The sequence below is a fragment of the Orcinus orca genome, chromosome 11 (assembly GCF_937001465.1).
Source record: "Orcinus orca chromosome 11, mOrcOrc1.1, whole genome shotgun sequence".
NCBI lineage: Eukaryota > Metazoa > Chordata > Mammalia > Artiodactyla > Delphinidae > Orcinus > Orcinus orca.
In genome coordinates, this window is record NC_064569.1 from 96,036,799 (window position 1) to 96,057,206 (window position 20,408).

Here is a 20,408-nt window from a genome sequence, read left to right on the forward strand (position 1 = left end):
TGCTCCTCAGTCCTTGGCCAAATTAGCTATTACATCATCTCACCCATGTGTGGAGGGTGAGACAGGGACCATCTTGGTAAGAAGTAGACACAGAAATTAGAGATGGAAAAGTTTTTGTGAGGTCAGTTCATCTTCAGTGGGCATGAAGTTGGACCCCTGTCATTATTCCCTGGAGTTTTGTATCCAGAATGAGTGATGGAGCTATCACACTTTACCTTGAGGGATGCTATGCTCTGCATAGCCTGTCTCCTCTAATGGAAACAATGTCTATTTTCATTCAATTAATTTCCTAGCTTTCACCCTCCTTTTTCCAGAAGGCATAAAACCAAATCTAGGAAAGGATTGGACCTATCTTGCCTAGAGACCTGCCTTTTTTTTTTTTTTTTTTTTTTTTTTGCGGTACGCGGGCCTCTCACTGTTGTGGCCTCTCCCGCTGCAGAGCACAGGCTCCGGACACGCAGGCTCAGCGGCCGTGGCTCACGGGCCTAGCCGCTCCACGGCATGTGGGATCCTCCCAGACTGGGGTACGAACCCGTGTCCCCTGCATCGGCAGGTGGACTCCCAACCACTGCGCCACCAGGGAAGCCTGAGACCTGCCTTTTTTGCAGTGAAGACTTTTAAGAGCTAAACTTAAAGCACTAGCTTGTATTGTCTTTTTCAAACTTTAACCAATCCTTCCTCTCTGTGAGGTTCACACTGTCTTCTATAGCCAGCAAATAACACAACTCTACCTGTATATTATCTCTCTGAATTTGAATGTGACAATCATGTGCAACTGTGTTTGGGTCCTCAACATTCTGTAGGGTGAGCACAAGGTATAGATGAATGGTGGGGAGTCAAGACGAGAGGAAGAGAGGTCAGCAGGCCCTTGGAGTCATTCAAGTAAAACGATGACTGGAACTAGAACGGCAAGGCCACACCAAGATGGAGGGAAGTGAGGAGATTTGAGTGACAGAGCAGTGTGGGAATCATAAAATATCACAGCTGAAAGATACCTAAGAGTTCTTCTCGTTCTTCCTTCAAACAGATATGGAAACAAGTCTAGAAAGCATAACCGTCTTGCCCAAGGTTGTACACTTAGTTACCAAGGCAGAACAGGGCCTAGACCTCAGTGCTTGTTCCCCTGCTTCACGCCATTCCTATTGTAGTCGTGCTTTAAAAGTATATATATATATCTGGTGGTCCAGTGGTTAAGACTCCGCATTCCCAATGCAGGGGACACGGGTTCGATCCCTGGTCATGGGAAGATCTTGCATTACGCTTGGTGCACCCTAAAAAAAAAGATTTAAAAAAAATACATATATTTCTGAAATCAGCATACATCTTACAACAGATGTCCGTTTATTTGGCAACTTTTTTTCCTTCAAGTTACACTTTAAAATAGTGCATTTTACAACTGACAACATCTTAAATTTGATGAAATATGGTAGGTGGTCCAGAAGATGTTAACATCCTTCTGTTTGAAGCCCTCTGGTGCTATTGGTGAAGTTTAAAGGAAATAAGAATACATACAACATTTTAGTTTTAAAAGCAATTCTGGTATAACGTATCCCACCTGATCTTCACAGTCACACTTTGGAGAAGGCAGGGCAGGTATGATGCGTGCCACAGAGACAAAAGGCTCTCTCCATCTTGGAGCTGGAACAGACTCACACAGGGTCGAAATTCCCCCTTTGATTTCCTGACCCAGCAACGCACCCTTTCCTGGATGCTGCCTCACAAGAAATCGGCTCTGATCCCAGGCTTTCTTTGGTGGAAGAAAGTTCTGCTCGCCTTAGGAGAGGTGAGGAATCGTTCTGGACCCTTTCTCCAAAGGGCAACAGCTTCCTGACTCAGGCCAGGGAGGGCGTAGGAAAATTCCACTTTTAATTTTGATTCCCAACAGGACCAATTCAAGTTCATACCCGTGGGCAGCGGGGCAGCCACATAGGGGCCAAGACGGCGAATCACCGTCGAGGAGGCCACTCATCACTCACTCCTCTGCGCTCCGGAGGTGGAGTCAACTCCCTGGACCCTCCCCCTTCCCCATCAGGGCTGTCTCGACCTTGACTCCGTCTGGTCCTCTGACCAAGGCCCCTCACGTGACCGGCCGCCTCAGTCCCTTACGCCATAATCTCCGCCCTCCCCTTCAGAGCCCCACCCAACAGCTTGGCGCAGGCCCCGCCCCTTCCCATCTGAGGGGCGGCAGGAGCGGCCCTAGGGCAGGATGGCAGTGAACCGGAGCCACACCGAGAACCGTCGCTGGGCCCTCATCCCCTTCGGCGAAAGGTGCGTGAAAGGAAGCCTGCGGAGCTGTCAGAGGAGGCAGCAGATGCACGGGGAACTGGCGGCTCGCAAACTCTCAGCGCATCAGACTTTCCCGCCTTTTCCGCGTGCGCAGCGGGCGTGGCTCCGCCCCGACGCTAGGGCGCTTGCTGCCTCACGGGTGTTCGGAATGGGAAGGCGGCAGCGGGGGCCGTTGCACGTGTGAAGGGCGCGTGCTGCCTCAGAAGAAAGGTGGAAGTGCAGTGGTGGGAGTGGGGAGTCGCACCGACCCTCCGGGTCGCTTGCGGCTGCTGTTAGTGCGCTACCTTTGTAGAGTGACGGGAACAAGGTGCCAGGCTTCTGGGAGGTAGAAGAGGCATGAGTGTCTTTGGAATCTTTCTGGAAGGATCCCGAACTGTCAGGGGCCTCTCCTCACTCTCAGAACTTCGAAAAGCCCTCTCTCGTCTTCGCCCCAACCAAGGAGATGACTGGTCTTACTTTTTTCTAAAGATCAGGACCGGAAGAAGACGCGTCTAGGAAGAATGACGCTCTCTTGCCTCCCATGGCGGCCTTGGGGTTCGCACCGATCGCTCTGTGTGGTGCTAGCGGTGACCACCGCTCGCCCCTCTCCTCTCGCCTCTGTCAGGCTCAGCCCGGAACCGCCATTTTCACCTCCCCACCTAACACCTCGACTCTGCTCCGCTCCCCTCCTTCATCCCCCGCCCCCATTTTTCCAGAGGTCTGCCCCAGCCCCCGGCACTTCTTAAAGGTGCTCCTCTCTGCTCCGGTTTGCCCTCGTTTTCCTTTGCGCTCGCCTAGCAGTGAGACTCTGAAGCCCAGGGCTGTGCTCAGGTGAGGCAGAGCACACCTAGGTCGCTTTGAATGCATCTGTCAGGAAGACCATTTAAGTCAGTACCAGAGGCTGATGTCCAGATCTTTTTTCTATGCTTCCTTCCCCAGAATATTTTCTTGACAGATTTATACGCGCCGTCAAGGCGGTAGGTTCTCCCTTGCTCCTGAAGGACCGCTGCTGTTTGTTCAGTTTTGTAGTAGGAGATGATTGCCCACCATTCTGACCGCGTGCACACTGGCCTAGAGAACGCTGACCTGTGTGCCTGTGGCTCTGTGCCTTGAAGCCACTTCTAATCTGGTGTTCGGGTGTCTTCTCATTCAGGCTACGAGTCTGTCTGTCTGTTTTTCTGTTTGTGTGCTGGAGGCAGGGAATGACGCATGGTTTTAAAAAATTGTAACATATACTGATTTTATGGTCCTTTGATTACCTTTGTGGGGTCCCTTGTGTGCTCTTGAATGGTTAACCATAGCCGAGCACTGTGCAAGGGCTTTATAGTTATAACTGCTCTATCTGCAATAAGGATCAGTACTAGTTTCCTCGTTTCACAGGTGGGAAAACTGAAAGAGAAGTAATTTGCTTAAAATCACATGGCCAGTGCATGTGGGAGAGCTCTGAACTTAGGTACTATGCATTCACTTCTCTACTCTGGCTGCCCCTCTAAAAGGAAAAGGACTGCTTCTCTTCTTTCTTCTCAGCAAAGAAGTCTCTGTAGGTGCTCTGGCTTCCTGGATAAAAACCACTTTAAAGAAATAGCTTGAGAGGGAGAAGATTGGTTATATTTTGACTTCTCTGGACTATTCACAATACACAGTTGAGAAATTCATCACAACTTGGCTGTGTTGTGTGGAGGTTTTTTTCTGATCCCAGCTGAAAAGTCATAAATGTGTGGGCCAGACTCTACTGGTAAAAAGGGAAGACACTGAGTTTTGTTTTTTTTTAAATCCATATTCAAAAATGTGTGCAGGTAAAACCATGTAGAAAACTTGGGAAAAATTTTAAATTACCCCAAATTCCTACATCCAGTGCTTTTTACATTTTGGTATGTATCCTTCTGTACTTTCCCCTGTGGAAATATACACACCTTCCCCTGTCAGACTGCTTTGTAACTTGTTTTTCTCATTTACCAATGTATTGGGGATGCTTTCCAGTGTCGGTACCTACATCGTTATTTTCAATGTCTTGTCCTCCAGTATGCATACATATTTGCTCCAGCCCATATCTGGGATAGTCTGATTTTTTTTTTTTTAAAAAAGGAGGATATATTCTTTCTTTTTTTTTTTTGTCTGCATTGGGTCTTCGTTGCTGCGCACAGGCTTTCTCTAGTTGCGGCGAGTGGGGGCTACTCTTCGTTGCAGTGCGCAGGCTTCTCATTGCGGTGGTTTCTCTTATTGCGGAGCATGGGCTCTAGGCATGCGGGCTTCAGTAGTTGTGGCACGCAAGCTCAGTAGTTGTGGCTCGCAGGCTGTAGAATGCAGGTTCAGTAGTTGTGGTGCATGGGCTTGGTTGTTCCACAGCATGTGGGATCTTCTAGACCAGGGCTGGAACCTGTGTCCCCTGCATTGGCAGGCGGATTCTTAACCAGTGCGCCACCAGGGAAGTCCCAGATAGTCTGATTTTAATTTGTCCTTGCTATAAACATTGCTGCAGTGAACTTTTTAAAGATTTATCTTTGCCTACCTGTCAGAATGTTTCTTTCAGATATATTCCTGAAAGTGGAATTGTGGGAGCAGAGGACACAGACTTTTAAAAAAATATTTTAAAAATATCTTTTTAATATGAAAGATCTTGTCAAAATATTAAAAATCTTTTATATTTAATATATTTATACACAGAAATATATTTATTGCAAAATTACCCTACAGAATTATATCAAATTACATTCCTTTTAATACTTTGAGTGCCCAATGCCAACACCCTGTGTTAATCTTTGATAGCTCTCTCAGTCTGATCATGGAATCTGAATACTGATATCTTTTTTTAAAGCTTAATTGCTAGTGAAATTATTTTTGTCTTATGGTTATTGACTATATGTATTTGGTAAATTTTCTTGGTTCATAAATGTTCTCCATTTTTTTGCTAAATTGTTCATTTTTTAATAAATATATTTATTTATGTATTTATTTATTTATTTTTGGCTGTGTTGGGTCTTTGTTTCTGCTCACAGGCTTTCTCTGGTTGTGGCGAGCAGGGGCTACTCTTCCTTGCAGTGTTCAGCCTTCTCATTGCGGTGGCTTCTCTTGTTGCAGAGCACGGGCTCTATGTGTGCGGGCTTCAGTAGTTGTGGCACGTGGGCTCAGTAGTTGTGGCCCATGGGCTTAGTTGCTCCACGGCATGTGGGATGTTCTTGGACCAGGGATCGAACTCGTGTCCCCTGCATTGGCAGGCAGATTCTTAACCACTGCACCACCGGGGAAATCCCAAAGTTGTTCATTTTTTGTGTGGTAAAAAGCACATAACAAAATTTACCATCTTAGCCACTAAAAACATAAAAATTGTATATATTTAAGTATACAACATGGTGATTTGATGTAATATACATAGTGAAATGATTCCTACAGTCAAGTTAATTAACGTGTCATCTCACATAATGATCATTTTTTTACTCTCTTAGCGTATTTCCAGTGTTCAATATAGTATTATTAAGTACAATATAGTCTTCATGCCTATATATTCGATCTCTAGACTTATTCATCCTACTTAACTGTAAATTTTGTAACCTTGCTTAACATCTCTCCACTTCCCCCATCCCATCAGCCCCCAATAACCACTGTTCTACTCTCTGCTTCTGTGAATTTGAATTTTTTTTTTAGATTCCACATGTAGGTGAGATCATATAGTATTTGTCTTTGTCTGGGTTATTTCTCTTGGCATAATGTCCTCAAGATTCACCCATGTTGTAACATGTGACAAGATTTCCTTCCTTTTTAAGGCTGAATAATATTCCATTTTACTCATATAACACATTTCGTTTCTCCATTCATTCATTGATAGACTTTTATGTTGCTTCCACCTCTTGGCTATTATGAATAGTGCTGCTATGAACGTGAGTGTGCAAATATCTCTTTGAGACCCTGCTTTCAATTCTTTTCGATATATACCCAGAAGTGGGATTGCTGGATTATGGAGTAGTTCTATTTTTAATTTTTGAGGAGACTCCATACTGTTCCATAGTTGTTGCACCATTTTACAATCCCACCAAGAGTGCACAAGAGTTCCAATTTATCGACATCCTAGGCAACACTTTTCTTTTTTCAATAGTAGCCATCCTAATAGGTGTGAGGTGATATCTCATTCATGGTTTTGATTTGCATTCCTCTGATGATTAATAATGTTGAACATCTTTTCATATTTTTTAGCCATTTATATATCATCTTTGTAGAAATGTTTATTTAAGTCCTTTGTCCATTTTTAAATCGGTTTGGTTTTTTTTTGGTGTTGTTGAGTTGTAGGAGTTCTTTACATATTCTGGATATTAACCTCTTATGGTTTGCAAATATTTTCCCCCATTCTATAGGTTGACATTTCACTCTGTTGATTGTGTTCTTTGATGCACAACAGTTTTCAAGTTTGATATAGTCCCATTTGTCTATTTTTGCTTTTGTTGCCTGTGCTTTTGGTGTCACATGTAAGAAATTGTTGCCAAGTCCAGTGTCATGAAAATTTCCACCTATGTTTTCTTCCAGAAGTTTTGTAGTGTTAGAGATTATGTCTGGTTCTTTAATCCATTTTGAGTCGAATTTTTAAGATGGTGTAAGTTAAAGGTCCAACTTCATTCTTTTGCATGTGGATATCTAGTTTTTCCAACATCATTTGTTGAAGAGACTGTTCTTTCCCCATTGAGTGGTCATGGCACCCTTGTTGAAGATCATTTTACCATAGAAGTGGTGAGAGTGGGCATCCTTACCTTTTTCCAGATCTTAGAAGAAATGCTTTCATCTCTCACCATTGAGTATGATGTTAGCTGTGGGCTTTTCATAAATGGCTTTTATTATTTTGGGGTAGTTTCCTATGATTCCTAGTTTGTTGAGTGTGTTTATCATCAAAGAGTGTAAAATTTTGTCAAATGCTTTTTCTGCATCAATTGAGATGATCGTGTGGTTTTTTGTCCTTCATTTTGTCTATGTGGTATATTACATTGATTGATTTTCTTTAAAAAAATCTCTATTTTTAAAAAAAATTATATTAAGTTTGATCCTTTTCCTAACCTGTCCCTATTCTCTCCACAGCCCCCCACCCTGGCCCCTTGCCTCTGGCAACACCCTACTTCTCTGTTTCTTTGAGTTTGACTTTTTAAAGATTCCACGCAGTATTGTCTTTCTCTGTGTGGCTCTCTCTCTCTCTCTCTCTCTGTCCATACATATCTATCTATCTCACATCTTCTTTATCTGTTCATTCATTGATGGACACTTACATGGTTTCCATATCTTGGCTATTATCAATAATGCTTCAGTGAACATGGGAGTACAGATACTTGTTTGCTATCCTATTTTCATTTCCTTTGGATATATACCCAGAAGTGGGATTGCTGGATCATAAGGTAGTTCTATTTTTATTTTATTGATTGACTTTCATATCTTAAACTATCTTTGCATTCCAGGGATAAATCCCAGTTGGTCATGGTGTATAATCCTCTTAATGTGTTGTTATATTCAGTTTACTAGTATTTTTTTTTTGAGGATTTTTTACATGAGTATTTTTCTGTTTTTTTCTTATTGGAAGTTTTTTGACTACTGATTCAATCTCTACCTGTTATAGGTCTATTCCAATTTTCTTCCTTTAGTCAATTTCAGTCGTTTTTTTCTAGGAATTTACCCATTTTATCTATGTTATCTAATTTGTTGCCATACAATTGTTCATATATTCTCTTATAATCTTATTTTAAATCTCTGTAAGGTCTGTGATAACATCCCCACTTTCTTGCTTTTTTTAAAATGTTATTTATTTATTTATTTATATTTGGCTGTATTGGGTCTTTGTTGCTGCACGCAGGCTTTCTCTAGTTGCAGCGAGTGGGGGCTGCTCTTTGTTGAGGTGCACAGGCTTCTCATTGCAGTGGCTTCTCTTGTGGAAGAGCACGGGCTCTAGGCAAGTGGGCTTCAGTAGTGTGGCTTGCAGGCTCAGTAGTTGTGGCGCACAGGCTTAGTTGCTCCGCGGCATGTGGGATCTTCCTGGACCAGGGCTTGAACCCATGTCCCCTGCATTGGCAGGTGGATTCTTTTCTTTTCTTTTTTTTTTTTTTTTTTTTGCGGTACGCGGGCCTCTCACTGTTGTGGCCCCTCCCACTGCAGAGCACAGGCTCCGGACGCGCAGGCCCAGCGGCCATGGCCCACGGGCCCAACCACTCTGCGGCATGCGGGATCCTCCCGGACCGGGGCACAAACCCGTGTCCCCTGCATCGGCAGGCGAACTCTCAACCACTGCGCCACCACGGAAGCCCTGGCAGGTGGATTCTTAACCACTGCGCTACCAGGGAAGCCCAACATCCCCACTTTCATCCATAGTTTTAGTCATTTGAATTTTCTTTTTTCCTTGGTCAGTTTAGCTAAAGATTGGTACATTTTGTTGATCTTCACAATGAAATAACTTTGGTTTCATTGATTCTATTTTTCTATTCTTTATTTCATTTATCTCCATTGTAATCTTTATTATTTCCTCCCTACTGCTAGCTTTGGGTTTCATTTGCTTTTGTTTTTCTAGGTCCCTAAGGTGGAAAGTTAGATTATTAATATGAAATCTCTCTTTTAAAAAATGTAGGCATTACAAGCTATAAATTTCACTCTTAAGCACTGCTTTTGCTGCATCTAAATAATTTTGGTATGTATGCTTTTGCTTTCATTTAGATCGAAGTATTTTCTAATTTCACTTATGATTTCTTCTTTGACCCATTGGTTGTTTAAGAATGTGATGTTTAGGGCTTCCCTGGTGGCTCATGGTTGAGAGTCCGCCTGCCGATGCAGGGGACACAGGTTCGTGCCCCGGTCCAGGAAGATCCCACATGCCATGGAGTGGCTGGGCCTGTGAGCTATGGCTGCTGAGCCTGCGCGTCTGGAGCCTGTGCTCCGCAACAGGAGAGGCCACAACAGTGAGAGGCCCGCATACTGCAAAAAAAAAAAAAAAAGAAGAAGAATGTGATGTTTAATTTCCATATATTTGTTACTTTGTCAGATATCCTTCAGTTATTGTTTTCTAATTTCATTCCATTGTAGTCATAAAAGATACTTTGTATGATTGCAGTCTTCATAAATTTTGTGAGACTTGTTTTGTGGCCCAACATATGGTCTATCCTAGAGACTGTTCCATGTGCACTTGAGAAGAATGTGTATTCTACCTTTGTGGAGGGAGTGTCCTTATATGTTAGGTCTAGTTGAATTTTGTTAGATGTATCCATGCTTATCATTGTTGTATCTTTTTGATGATTAACGCTTTTAGTATTACGGAAGATTCCTCTTTGTCTTGTAATAACTTTTTTTCACACACACTGTATTTTATTTTTACAAGAGATAAATAAGTTTATGTTTTTCTGATATTAGTATAGCCACTTCAGCTCTCTTTTGGTTACTGTTTCATGGAGTATCTTTTTCCATCCTTTTACTTTCAACCTATTTGTGTCTTTAGATCTCAAGTGAGTTTTTGTAGACAGTCTATAGCAGTAATATGTTTTTAAAAAAATATATTCTACCATTCTCTGCCTTTTAATTGGAGACTTTAATCCATTTAATTTAATGTAATTATTGATAAGGAAGAATTTAACTTCTGCTCTTTTGCTATTTGTTTTCTATATTTCTTATATCATTTTTGTTCCTCAATTCCTCCATGAGTGTTTTTTTGTGTTTAACAGATATTTCTTAGTGTACCATCTTTATCTCTCTTCATTTCCTTTGCTGCACGTATTTTAGTTATCTTCTTTGTGGTTGCCCCATAGATTATGTTTAACATCTTAATTTATAACAATCTAGTTCAAATTAATACCAACTTAGTTTTAATTATATGCAAAAACTTTACTCCTACATAGCTCTGCCCTCTTATATTGTGATTGTCACAAATTACATCTTTATACATTGTGTGCTCATCATTATAGATTTATAATTATTGTTTTATGCAATTGTGTTTTAAATCATATAGGATGAAATGAAATGAACAAACCCAAAATTCATTAATATTGATTTTTAATTTACCTATGTAATTATCTTTCCCAGTGTTCTTTATTTCTTTGTGTTGATTTCATTTACTGTCCAGTGTCTTTTTATTTCAGGCAGAAGGACTTCCTTTAACATTTCTTATAGTTCAGATCTAGTAGTGATAAACTCTGTCAGTTTTTGTTCACTTGGTAATGTTTTATTTTTTCCTTAATTTTTGAAGGATAGTTTGGCCAGATTTAGAATTCTTGGTTGACAATTTTTTTTTCCTTTTAGCACTTTGAATATTTCATCCCATTACCTCCATATTTTCTGGTGAGAAGTTAGCTGTTTGTCTTATTGAGGATTCCTTGTGCATGATAATTTTCTTCTCTTGCTGCTTTCAAGATTCTCTGTATTTGGCTTTCAACAGTTTGATTGCAATGTGTCTCAGTGTGGATCTCTTTGAGTTTATCCTACTTGGAGTTTGTTGAGCTTGGATGTGTAGATTCATGTATTTCATTAAATTTGGGAAAATTGTGGACATTATTTGTTCAAAAATTCTTTATTCCCCCTTTTTTCCTCTCCTCTCCTTCTGCCAGTCGCATAATACATATGTTGATATGTTTGATTGTGTTCCACAGGTCCGTTAGACTCTGTTCCTTTTTCTTTATTCTTTTTTCTTTGTGTTACTCAGGTAGTAACTATTCATCTCAATTGACCTATCTTCAAGTTCACTGATTCTTCTGCCTGCTGAAATATGCCATTAAGTCCCCCACTACTGAACTTTTTATATCAGTTATTATAGTCTTCAACTCCAGAATTTCTATTTGGTTCCTTTTTATAATTTCTATCTTTATTTTTGTATTCTCTACATGATGAGACATTGTTTTCATCCTTTTCCTTAAGTTATTAAGTCATTGTTTCTTTTAACTTTTTGAATATATTTAAATAGTTTATTTAGAGTCTTTGTCTGGTGAATCTAATTTCTTGGCTTCCTAAGGGGCAATTAGTTTTTTGAAATAAATTTATTTATTTATTTATTTATGGTTGCTTTGGGTCTTCATTGCTGCGTGCTGGCTTTCTTTAGTTGAGGCGAGCAGGGGCTACTGTTCATTGCAGCGTGCAGGCTTCTCATTGCAGTGGCTTCTCTTGTTGCGGAGCATGGGCTCTAGGCACGTGGGCTTCAGTAGTTGTGGCTCACGGGCTTCAGTAGTTGTGGCTCTTGGGCTCTAGAGTGCCTGCTCAGTAGTTGTGGGGCACGGGCTTAGTTGCTCTGTGGCATGTAGGATCTTCCCGGATCAGGGCTCGAACCCACGTCCCCTGCATTGGCAGGCAGATTCTTAACCACTGCACCACTAGGGAAGTCCCATACTTTCTTGTTTCTTTGCATGCTTCATGTTTTTCTTTTGTTGAAAACTGGACATTTTTAAAAATTATAATGTGGCAACTCTGGAAATCAGACTCTCCCTCTTCCACAGGGTGTTGTTGCTGCATGTTGTAGTTATTGTTTAGTGATTTTTCTGAACTAATTTTTTTTTTTTTTTTTTGTGGTACGCGGGCCTCTCACTGTTGTGGCCTCTCCCGTTGTGGAGCACAGGCTCCGGATGCGCAGGCTCAGCGGCCATGGCTCACAGGCCCAGCTGCTCCGCGGCATGTGGGATCTTCCCAGACTGGGGCACGAACCCGTGTCCCCTGCATTGGCAGGCGGACTCTCAATCACTGCGCCACCAGGGAAGACCCCTGAACTAATTTTGTAAAGTCTATATTCTTTGTTATGTGTGGCTAATGACATGTGTGGCCTCTTTTATGTTAATTTAGAGGCTAGCTAGTGATTTGACAGTTTACTTGTATGTTTGGAACAACAACAACAAAATCCCAGCCTTTGCAGATGGCCTGTGTGTGTGTGTGTGTGTGTGTGTGTGTGTGTGTGTGTGTGTGTGTTGGAGCCTGTCTTTATCACTCAGCTAGGCAGTTTAAAACTCTGTCTTAGCTTTCACTGCCTGCTTGAGCAGAGCCTCACTGTCAACCAGAGGTAACAGTTTTGGGGCCTTCTCAGGTTTCTTCTGAGCATGAACTCAGCCCTGAAAATGTATGTGTGGTGCTTTCTAGATTCCCATGAACATGTCAGAAGTTTTCAAAGCCTTTATTCCTCAAAGTATCTCATTTCCCAGTCTTTCCTTCCTCACTTTTCAGTTTTTTTATTGTTTGCCCAAAATGTCATTCTTTGCCCCAGATAGCAGCTCTAACACATTTGCCTTGAAATGTTTTTGACAGATGTGCCCTAGGTAGCTGCCTAAGTCCTAAGAGAGTTCTGAGTTAGGCACATGCCCTTAGAGCTAGTCCTCCAGGAAGCCACTGGACAGGTCAAACCACAATAGGGTCTGTTCTCCTCCCCCCCAGGAGTGGGCACCTATACTGAGAATATGGGTTGTTGTTGTCAAAGCTGTTGCCAAACTGGGGAGTGGAGGATAGTACTAGGGTAAGTTAAAGTGCACAAAACTCCCTTATTGACATTCAACTATTTTCTTCTTGATTAAACATTCCCCTAGTTGCTATAAACTTTTGATTAGATTCTAGAGTTCTAGGCTGACCTTTAGAGTTCCTTATTCCACCATTTTTGCTGACATCCTATTTTTTCATAGTCTCTTAAAAAGCCCTTTTTATCCATACACCACCATCCTAGTTCCAGTTCTTATTACCTCATATCGCAACATTTTTAGGAACTCTTAAATGGATCCCTCTGACATACCACCACTTCCTTGATCATGTGACTTCCCTGCTGAGACAGCTGTAAGTCACAGTTCTGCCTTGCCTATTGAATGATGTCTCCAAGCTCTAGTCCCAGCATGATTCCAGCTTTATCTCACTATTCCTCCCGGTCTCACTTCCATGCTGTTTTGATGAATCCACATAGGTAGGCTGCTCCCAAGTACGCAGTTTTCTTTCCACTGCATACCTCCATTAATGCTGTTTGCTCCCCATCAGGATTTTCCCCTACCCTCACTTCTGCCTACTGAAACACTATTCATCTCTTAAGAATTGGCTCAATGGGACTTCCCTGGTGGTCCAGTGGTTAAGACTCTGCACTCCCAATGCAGGGGATCCCTGGTTGGGAAGCTAAGATCCTGCATGCTGCATGGCATGGCCTAAAAAAAAAAGAATCAGCTCAAATGTCAACCTTTCTGTAAAGTCATTCCTAATTACTTCAACCAAGAGCTAATCTCTCCTTCCACCAAACTGCCATGATATTTTTGTTCCATTTATGTGATGTATGTCATATATTTCTTGCATTATTACCTATATTCATGTTTTCATTCACTCATTCTTTCAATATTTAGTAGCACCCACTTATATATTTATAATTTATATATACAAATTGCTAAGAAAGGGAAAAAACCCAGTAGGATTCTATGAGTAAGAATAGGATGAGCCCAAGTTTTTCAGGTTAGGAGTGCAGGGAGAACATGACAGACAGAGGGAACATGTCAGAGCGTTCGGGAGCACTCTGCGTGTGCCTAACGTTCTTTACCAGAGTCCAAGAAACATTTCCGTTAACAGAGTGCTTTATACCAACTGCACAAGAAGTAGAAGAATTAATGAATATACATTAAGAATAGAATTAGGTTTGATAAGAAAGAAGAACCCAATGGGACTTCCCTGGTGGTCCAGCGGTAAAGAATCCGCCTTCCAATGAAGGTGAAGGTGGGTTCGATCCCTGGTTGGGGAACTAAGATCCCACATGCTGTGGGGCAACTAAGTCCATGAGCCTCAACTAGAGAGCCCTTGTGCCGCAGTGAAGAGCCTGTGAGCCACAATGAAAGATAACGAGTGCCACAACTAAGACCCAACGCAGCCAAAAATAATAAATTAATTAATAAAAGAGTGGGGGAACTAATTTTTTTAAAAAAAAGAACCCAATGATAAAGAAGAAGAATAAGTGTGAATTGTCAGAAAATAAGATCATTTAAATTCCTTTCTATTTTAATAAAATAGTAGTAGCAGTAGCAGCAGCAAGTAACTTTTATTAAAATCTCCCTCCAGGCTAGAAACTATGCTACGAGCTCTGTTTGTATAATTTTATATAGATTCTAAATTGTGTGCTGTCTGCCCTGTCTTTTCTGCAGTGTCTTGAAGCAGAGTCAGGATGTGGACCTCTCCTTCCTACAGCAACCAGTGGGATATGATCTCTTTAATGGTACAAAAAGAGGAACATTGTTTCTCACTTCATACCGGGTAATTTCTACTTCTACTTTGATCTGATTAACTCTACATTTTTCCTTAAAATGGAGAGAGGTTAAACATTGACTTTCAAAGTATTTTAAACCATTTCTCCTTTGAGATTTTCCATGTTGAAGTGTGATGGAAGAAAATTAGTCATGCTTCTCAATTAGGCCAGAATGCCAAAGCAGCCTTAACTTCAGAATTGCTCTTATATGTCTCAATCCATGGATAAATTGCATTCCTTTTCCAAAGTTTCTTTTCTCTCTTAGGTGATCTTCGTGACTTCACACTTAGTCAATGACCCCATGCTTTCTTTTATGATGCCATTTGGTCTGATGAGTAATTGCACCATTCAACAACCAATCTTTGCCCCCAACTACATTAAAGGAACCATTCAGGCAGCTCCGGATGGTAAGTGTCCCCCCTCAGAAGTGTATTTTTTCTCAAAAGCTTCCAGAAGGTTTAAGATTCAGACTTGGCCCCTGCTTCATTGGGTAGTGCTTCTCTTATTGTTTGTGGCAGTCCTTCTGTTACAGCATGCCAGCCTCTTAGTGAGTGTGTGCCGTTTCTTCCTCCAGGTGGCTGGGAAGGACAGGCTATTTTTAAATTATCCTTCAGAAAAGGAGGTGCCATTGAATTTGCCCAGCTGCTGATGAAAGCTGCCTCTGCTGGTGAGCGATGCTTATAAACTTATCAAGCACTTTGGGGTTTGGGGGCCTGTGTAATTGAAGTAAGACTGTTAGCTAGTGAAGACTTCTGGCCTCTGTGGTCAGGCGGTTGATATTTGCACATGTATTCAGCGGGCATTTCCTGAGCCTACTGACTATGTGCCAAGTAACATACTACGTGCTAGGAACACAAGATTTAGTCCCTCCCTGTCCTGAAGGAGTTTGCAGTCTAATGGGAGCTTACCGTCAGACACCTGAACAGCTAATTATACCTGATAGTCTTTTGTCCATTTAAGTGCCGGTCTCATGTATCACTGAGTAGTCTTGTTTTCGGTAGCGTGGCCTTGGCTCTTCTTCCTCTGGCATGGCTTTTTGTCTTCTCTCCTTTCTGACTTTGCCTTTGCTTCTCTTAGGTTTAATTCCCATCTTCCATGGGACTAAAGCATGGGAAGAGGTACCATCAAGCCCTGCAGCACTAATCTAATGGATGTACCAGAGGATACAAATAATCTTTTTATGTTATATTTTAATTCAATCTAGCCTCACTTTATATCCCTCATTCTCTCACCTTTTGTACTCCAATCCAACTGGGTTTCTTTGTGCCTTGCCCTCCCACCTCTGAACCTTCATGCTATTTGCTCTGTCTGGAATGCTCTTCCCCTTTCTCCCTTGCCTTCTCCACTCCCAACTCCAGTCTAGTTGAGACAAACACAGTCCAGTAGAGATAGACATATGCAAATACATTATCCTATCTTATGGCATGTGCTGTAATAGAGGCATGGGCAAAGTTCTGGGGACACACAGACGAATGTAATGAATTTTCTACCTTAGAAGACTGACTGGATCATGATGCTATAGACCATAGTCAAGTGTATAAGAGATAGTCTAGGGAATTCCCTGGCGGTCCCGTGGTTAGGACTCGATGCTTTCAGTGGTTGGGGATTGGCCCGGGTTCCATCCCTAGTCAGGGAGCTAAGATCCTGCTAGTCACATGGCTGAAAAAAAAAAAAAATGAGTATAAGCGATAGTCTAAATTGGAGAGGAATTGAGTTCAACTTTAGACATAGTAATTAATACTAGCTAACACTTATTGAATGCTTACCATATACTGGGCAGTGTTCCAAGGCCTTTACATGTGTTAATTTATTTAATCCTCACAAAAACTTATGATGTAGGTTCTATCATTATCCCCAATGTATAGCTAGGGAAACTGAGTCAGTGATGGTTATATAATTTCTCAAGGCTATACAGTTAGCAAGTGGTGGAGCTGGAATTAGAACCTTAAACATACTCTCTCTCTTCAAACTTTTCATTTTGAAAAAAAATAAGATCTATAGAAAGTTTTAAGAATATTACAGTGAACTCACATGGACCTTCATCTAGATTAACCCATTATTAACATTTTCCTACATTTGCTTTTTTAAAAATAATAAATTTATTTGTTTATTTATTTTTGGCTGTGTTGGGTCTTCAGTGCTGCACGCAGGCTTTCTCTAGTTGCGGTGAGTGGGGGCTACACTTCATTGTGGTGCACGGGCTTCTCATTGCGGTGGCTTCTCTTGTTGCAGAACACGGGCTCTAGGTGCGCGGGCTCAGTAGTTGTGGCGCGTGGGCTTAGTTGCTCCGCGGCATGTGGGATCTTCCCAGACCAGGGCTCGAACCCGTGTCCCCTGCGTTGGCAGGCGGATTCTTAACCACTGCTCCAGCAGAGAAGTCCCCACGTTTGCTTTATGTTATTCTTTTTTTTTCCTGCTTTTGTTTGAACTATTTGGGAGTAAGTCACAAAGATCATTTCCTTCATTTCTAAATATTTCAGTGTGTATCTCCTAAGAACAAGGGCATTCTCTCATCTAACCTCAGTGTGCTTATCAAATCAGAAAATTTAACATTGAAACAATACTATTGATTATTCAAATTCAAATGATTGACCATTACTATTCCTAATTCTAATAGCATTTTTTTTTTTCCAATCCAGGATCTAATCCCAGATCACATATTGAATTCAGTTGTCCTATTTCTTTGGTCTCCTTTAGTCTGCGCTCAGCCTTTCTTTTTGTCTTTCATGACCCTGACATTTTAAAAAGAATACAGCCTTATTGTTTCGTAGAATATCCCTTAATTTGTGTTTGTCTGTTTCCTCATGATTATATTCAGGTCATGTATTTTGGCAGGAATACTGTATAAAAGATGTTGTGTCCTTTTGAGCCTACACTCTTAACCCCTGCACCATATTAAGTGTGAGGTACACAAGCTGCTAGAGGCAGTAGACATGCAGCTTGGAGCTCCAAAGATGCACTGTATCAAGACACTGATTTGGAAATCCTCAGCACATCGGTCATCTCTGAAGCCATGTGAATGATGGGCTCATTCAGTGAATTAAGGATGGTATGCCAAGGGTCCTCAACATTTAAAGGATAGGTAGGGAGGGGTGACCTTCAATGGAGATTGAGAAGGGGCTGACTGAGAGGTGAGAGAAGAATCAAGTGAGTCCATTATCCTGGAAGTCAGGGAGGAGAAAGGTTCAAGCATTACTGGGTAGTCATCTGTCAGCTGCTGGAGAGATGTTTGGTAAAATGAAGACTGAAAAATGTGCATTGCATGAGGAAATTTGAGGTTTTTGGCAGAATTATCAAGAGATTTCAGTGAACTGCTGGAGAAGAGGGGTGATGAAGAACGATGTTAGAGAAAATTGAGGAGTAAGAAAATTTGTTGCAGTTACTGTTAAAAATACAGTGCAAATATATAAAGGCCAAGGAGTTCACAAGCTGTACCCAGCTGGCAGCTCTTCATGGTCCAGAGGGCAGACAGCATCTGGAAGCCTGACATTGGATAACAGAGTGTCCTACAGACAGAGGGAGTGTAGCTATGAAGAATCCGGGTCAGGGGTCACTTGGAAATCCAGTTCCCCTTTGCTACAGATGTCTGGGGAACTCGGGACAATTGCATTCTGGGTCTTGAATTCACTCTTATTTTTGGCCTCACAGTACTGAGGGGGCTTATTTTTAGGATTATGAGATAAGGGTCAGGCAACTTCAGGGGATTCTCTTCGTGCTCTCATTAAGTTCTGCTTCTTGGCCTGCAAAGGTAGGTCAGTGTCTCAGCCATTGCACAGCCACTTGGAAAGGATTTAGGCAACTTATATGAACTTGGCCCAATGTCTGAAACTGCTCTGGGTCTGATTATGTCATGGTTTAGGTGTGGAAGCCTATGCCTACTCCCCTGGCAAGAGTCAGGTCTTGTGAATGGGCTTCCTTGAGGCCTTTGGAATTAAACACCCATCATGCATCATGAGCTGATTATATGACCAGGAAAGATTCCTTTCGCCTCAGCAGAGTTGCTTTGTCAGGGCTCTTTGATTTAAGTTTTTAGCAAACATGTATTGAGTACCTATTGTGTGCCAAACACTAGGAGCGACAATTGGGAACACAACAGTGAACGAGACATAAGTACATAGTCCCTGCTTTTGTTAAACTTACAGTCTAGTGAGAGTCATATAAGAAATAAGCAAACATGTAAGTGAATAAAATAATGACTTATTCTGAAAGGGGATACTAATAGAATATTGAAAGGGAGGGTAACAGGGAAGGATGACAACTTTAGATTCAGAGTGAATTAGTTAAGATAATGCTAGCTATTGAAACAGATAAACCCCAAATTATCAATGGCTTAAGATAATGGATATTACTGCTTATATAAAGGCCAATCAGCAGGGGTGAAAGGGGGCTCTGTTCCACATAGCCCTTCAGGGACCCAGGGTAATAGAGTCTCTGCCATCGTTAACACATGGCTTCCAAGACCTCTTTGGGTAGCGAGCAGACAGGGGAAGAGAGTAAAGATCTCACCTGGGAAGTTTTCATGGGTCAGGCCTGGAAGCAGTGTACATTACTTCTGGTCATATGCCATAGGCCAGAAATTAGTGTGGCAGGCTGATAATGGCTCCCAAAGATATAATCTGTGTCCTAATCCTCAGAATCTGTGAATGTTACCTTGTTTGTAAAAAAAAAAAAAAAAAAAAAAAAGCCTTCTCAGATATAATTAAGGATCTTGAGATGAGGGGATTACTCTGGATTATTCAAGTGGACCTCAAATACCATCAAAAGTGTCCTTTTAAGAGAGAGGCAGAGGGAGACAAACAGAAGTGCTTTCTTTAGTACTGCCATTACATTGGCCTTTAATGGACTTGCCAACTTGATAGAATTCTCACCTGGAAATTTTTTCTGAATACCTATCATGGTGGGTGTTATGCTAGGCCTTCAATAAGCACAGGCAAATATACACAATCACTGCCTTCAAGAAGCATACAGTTGAGGACAAGGGCAATGTATATTTTTAATCTTGTATCCTGGGGACATTGTTGGACACACATGTAAGGTGATGGTTAATACTCTGTTAATTATTTGGTTGCTAGCTGCTGTACATCTGACTTAAAATAATTAAAGAGTCCCTATTTTGCCAAACTTGTCTTCTCAGCTGCCAGAGGAATTCCACTTGGAAGTGTAAATTACTGGTTCGGCACTTCAGGACCCTATATAATTACTGCACCAGGGGGCATGATGTGCACCCAACAGACGCCTTGTCCAGGTAAGATATGGCATGGAGGTTCTTCCTGGGAGGTGGAAAGGTATGCCAGGGGCTCAAAGATCTATTCACTGCTACCTTGCCTCCAATTCTGCTGCAGAAGAAGCAGCAGAGGTTTGGGGGGCTGGAAAATGGTTGAGTCCATGACTTCATTTCCAGACTAAAACTCAGTGGCAAGTCAGTAAATGACAGGCTTCCATTTCAGGTTTACTTTTAACTATAATGTACAAATATGGAGCATACCTGGGCAACTCCCATCAGTGGGAACAGCCACTTCCTGCTTACAGCCTGAGCAGAAACATGTGCTCTTGCCAACTTCCCCCTTCCCCTTTCACACAAGCATAGCCATCATGCTTGTGCCATGCCCTTCAACCTCACCGAGGACTCCAGTCCTCGGCTTTATGCCCTGTACACTTTCCTTTAACAGTCGTGCCTGTCCATAGCTGCTGAGTCATGTTCCCAGGAGACATAGATCAGTGATTCTCAACTACAGTCCACTGTCTGTTGGTGGACCACAAAAAGTCTCCTAACAGGTTACCAACAGACCCCCAAATGCAGGCTGTCTCTTGGGTTCTCCTTGGAGCATGACGTACATGTCCATCGGCTTATTTAGTTTTGTATACAGCTGAAGGATAGTTATCTATAGTCTTAATAGTTACCTTAGTTTTTAAGGGTTACTAAAATCTAATATTCAAGATCTAAAAGTAAGTGTTGCTAAAGTTTTAT

The 20,408-nt window shown here is 41.8% G+C and overlaps 1 protein-coding gene across 1 annotated transcript in view; it reads left to right on the forward strand.

Moving 5' to 3' along the window:
* Nucleotides 1–2,148: 2,148 nt before the first annotated feature.
* The window catches only part of WBP2NL (WBP2 N-terminal like), a 37,028-nt gene continuing 18,768 nt past the window's right edge, over nucleotides 2,149–20,408 (forward strand). Inside the window, exons 1-5 of the mRNA XM_049694404.1 lie at nucleotides 2,149–2,268; nucleotides 14,340–14,448; nucleotides 14,706–14,847; nucleotides 15,015–15,107; nucleotides 19,575–19,685. Coding sequence (XP_049550361.1) covers nucleotides 2,207–2,268; nucleotides 14,340–14,448; nucleotides 14,706–14,847; nucleotides 15,015–15,107; nucleotides 19,575–19,685 — 517 coding nt within the window. The 5' untranslated portion in view covers nucleotides 2,149–2,206. The remainder of the gene's footprint in view (nucleotides 2,269–14,339; nucleotides 14,449–14,705; nucleotides 14,848–15,014; nucleotides 15,108–19,574; nucleotides 19,686–20,408) is intronic.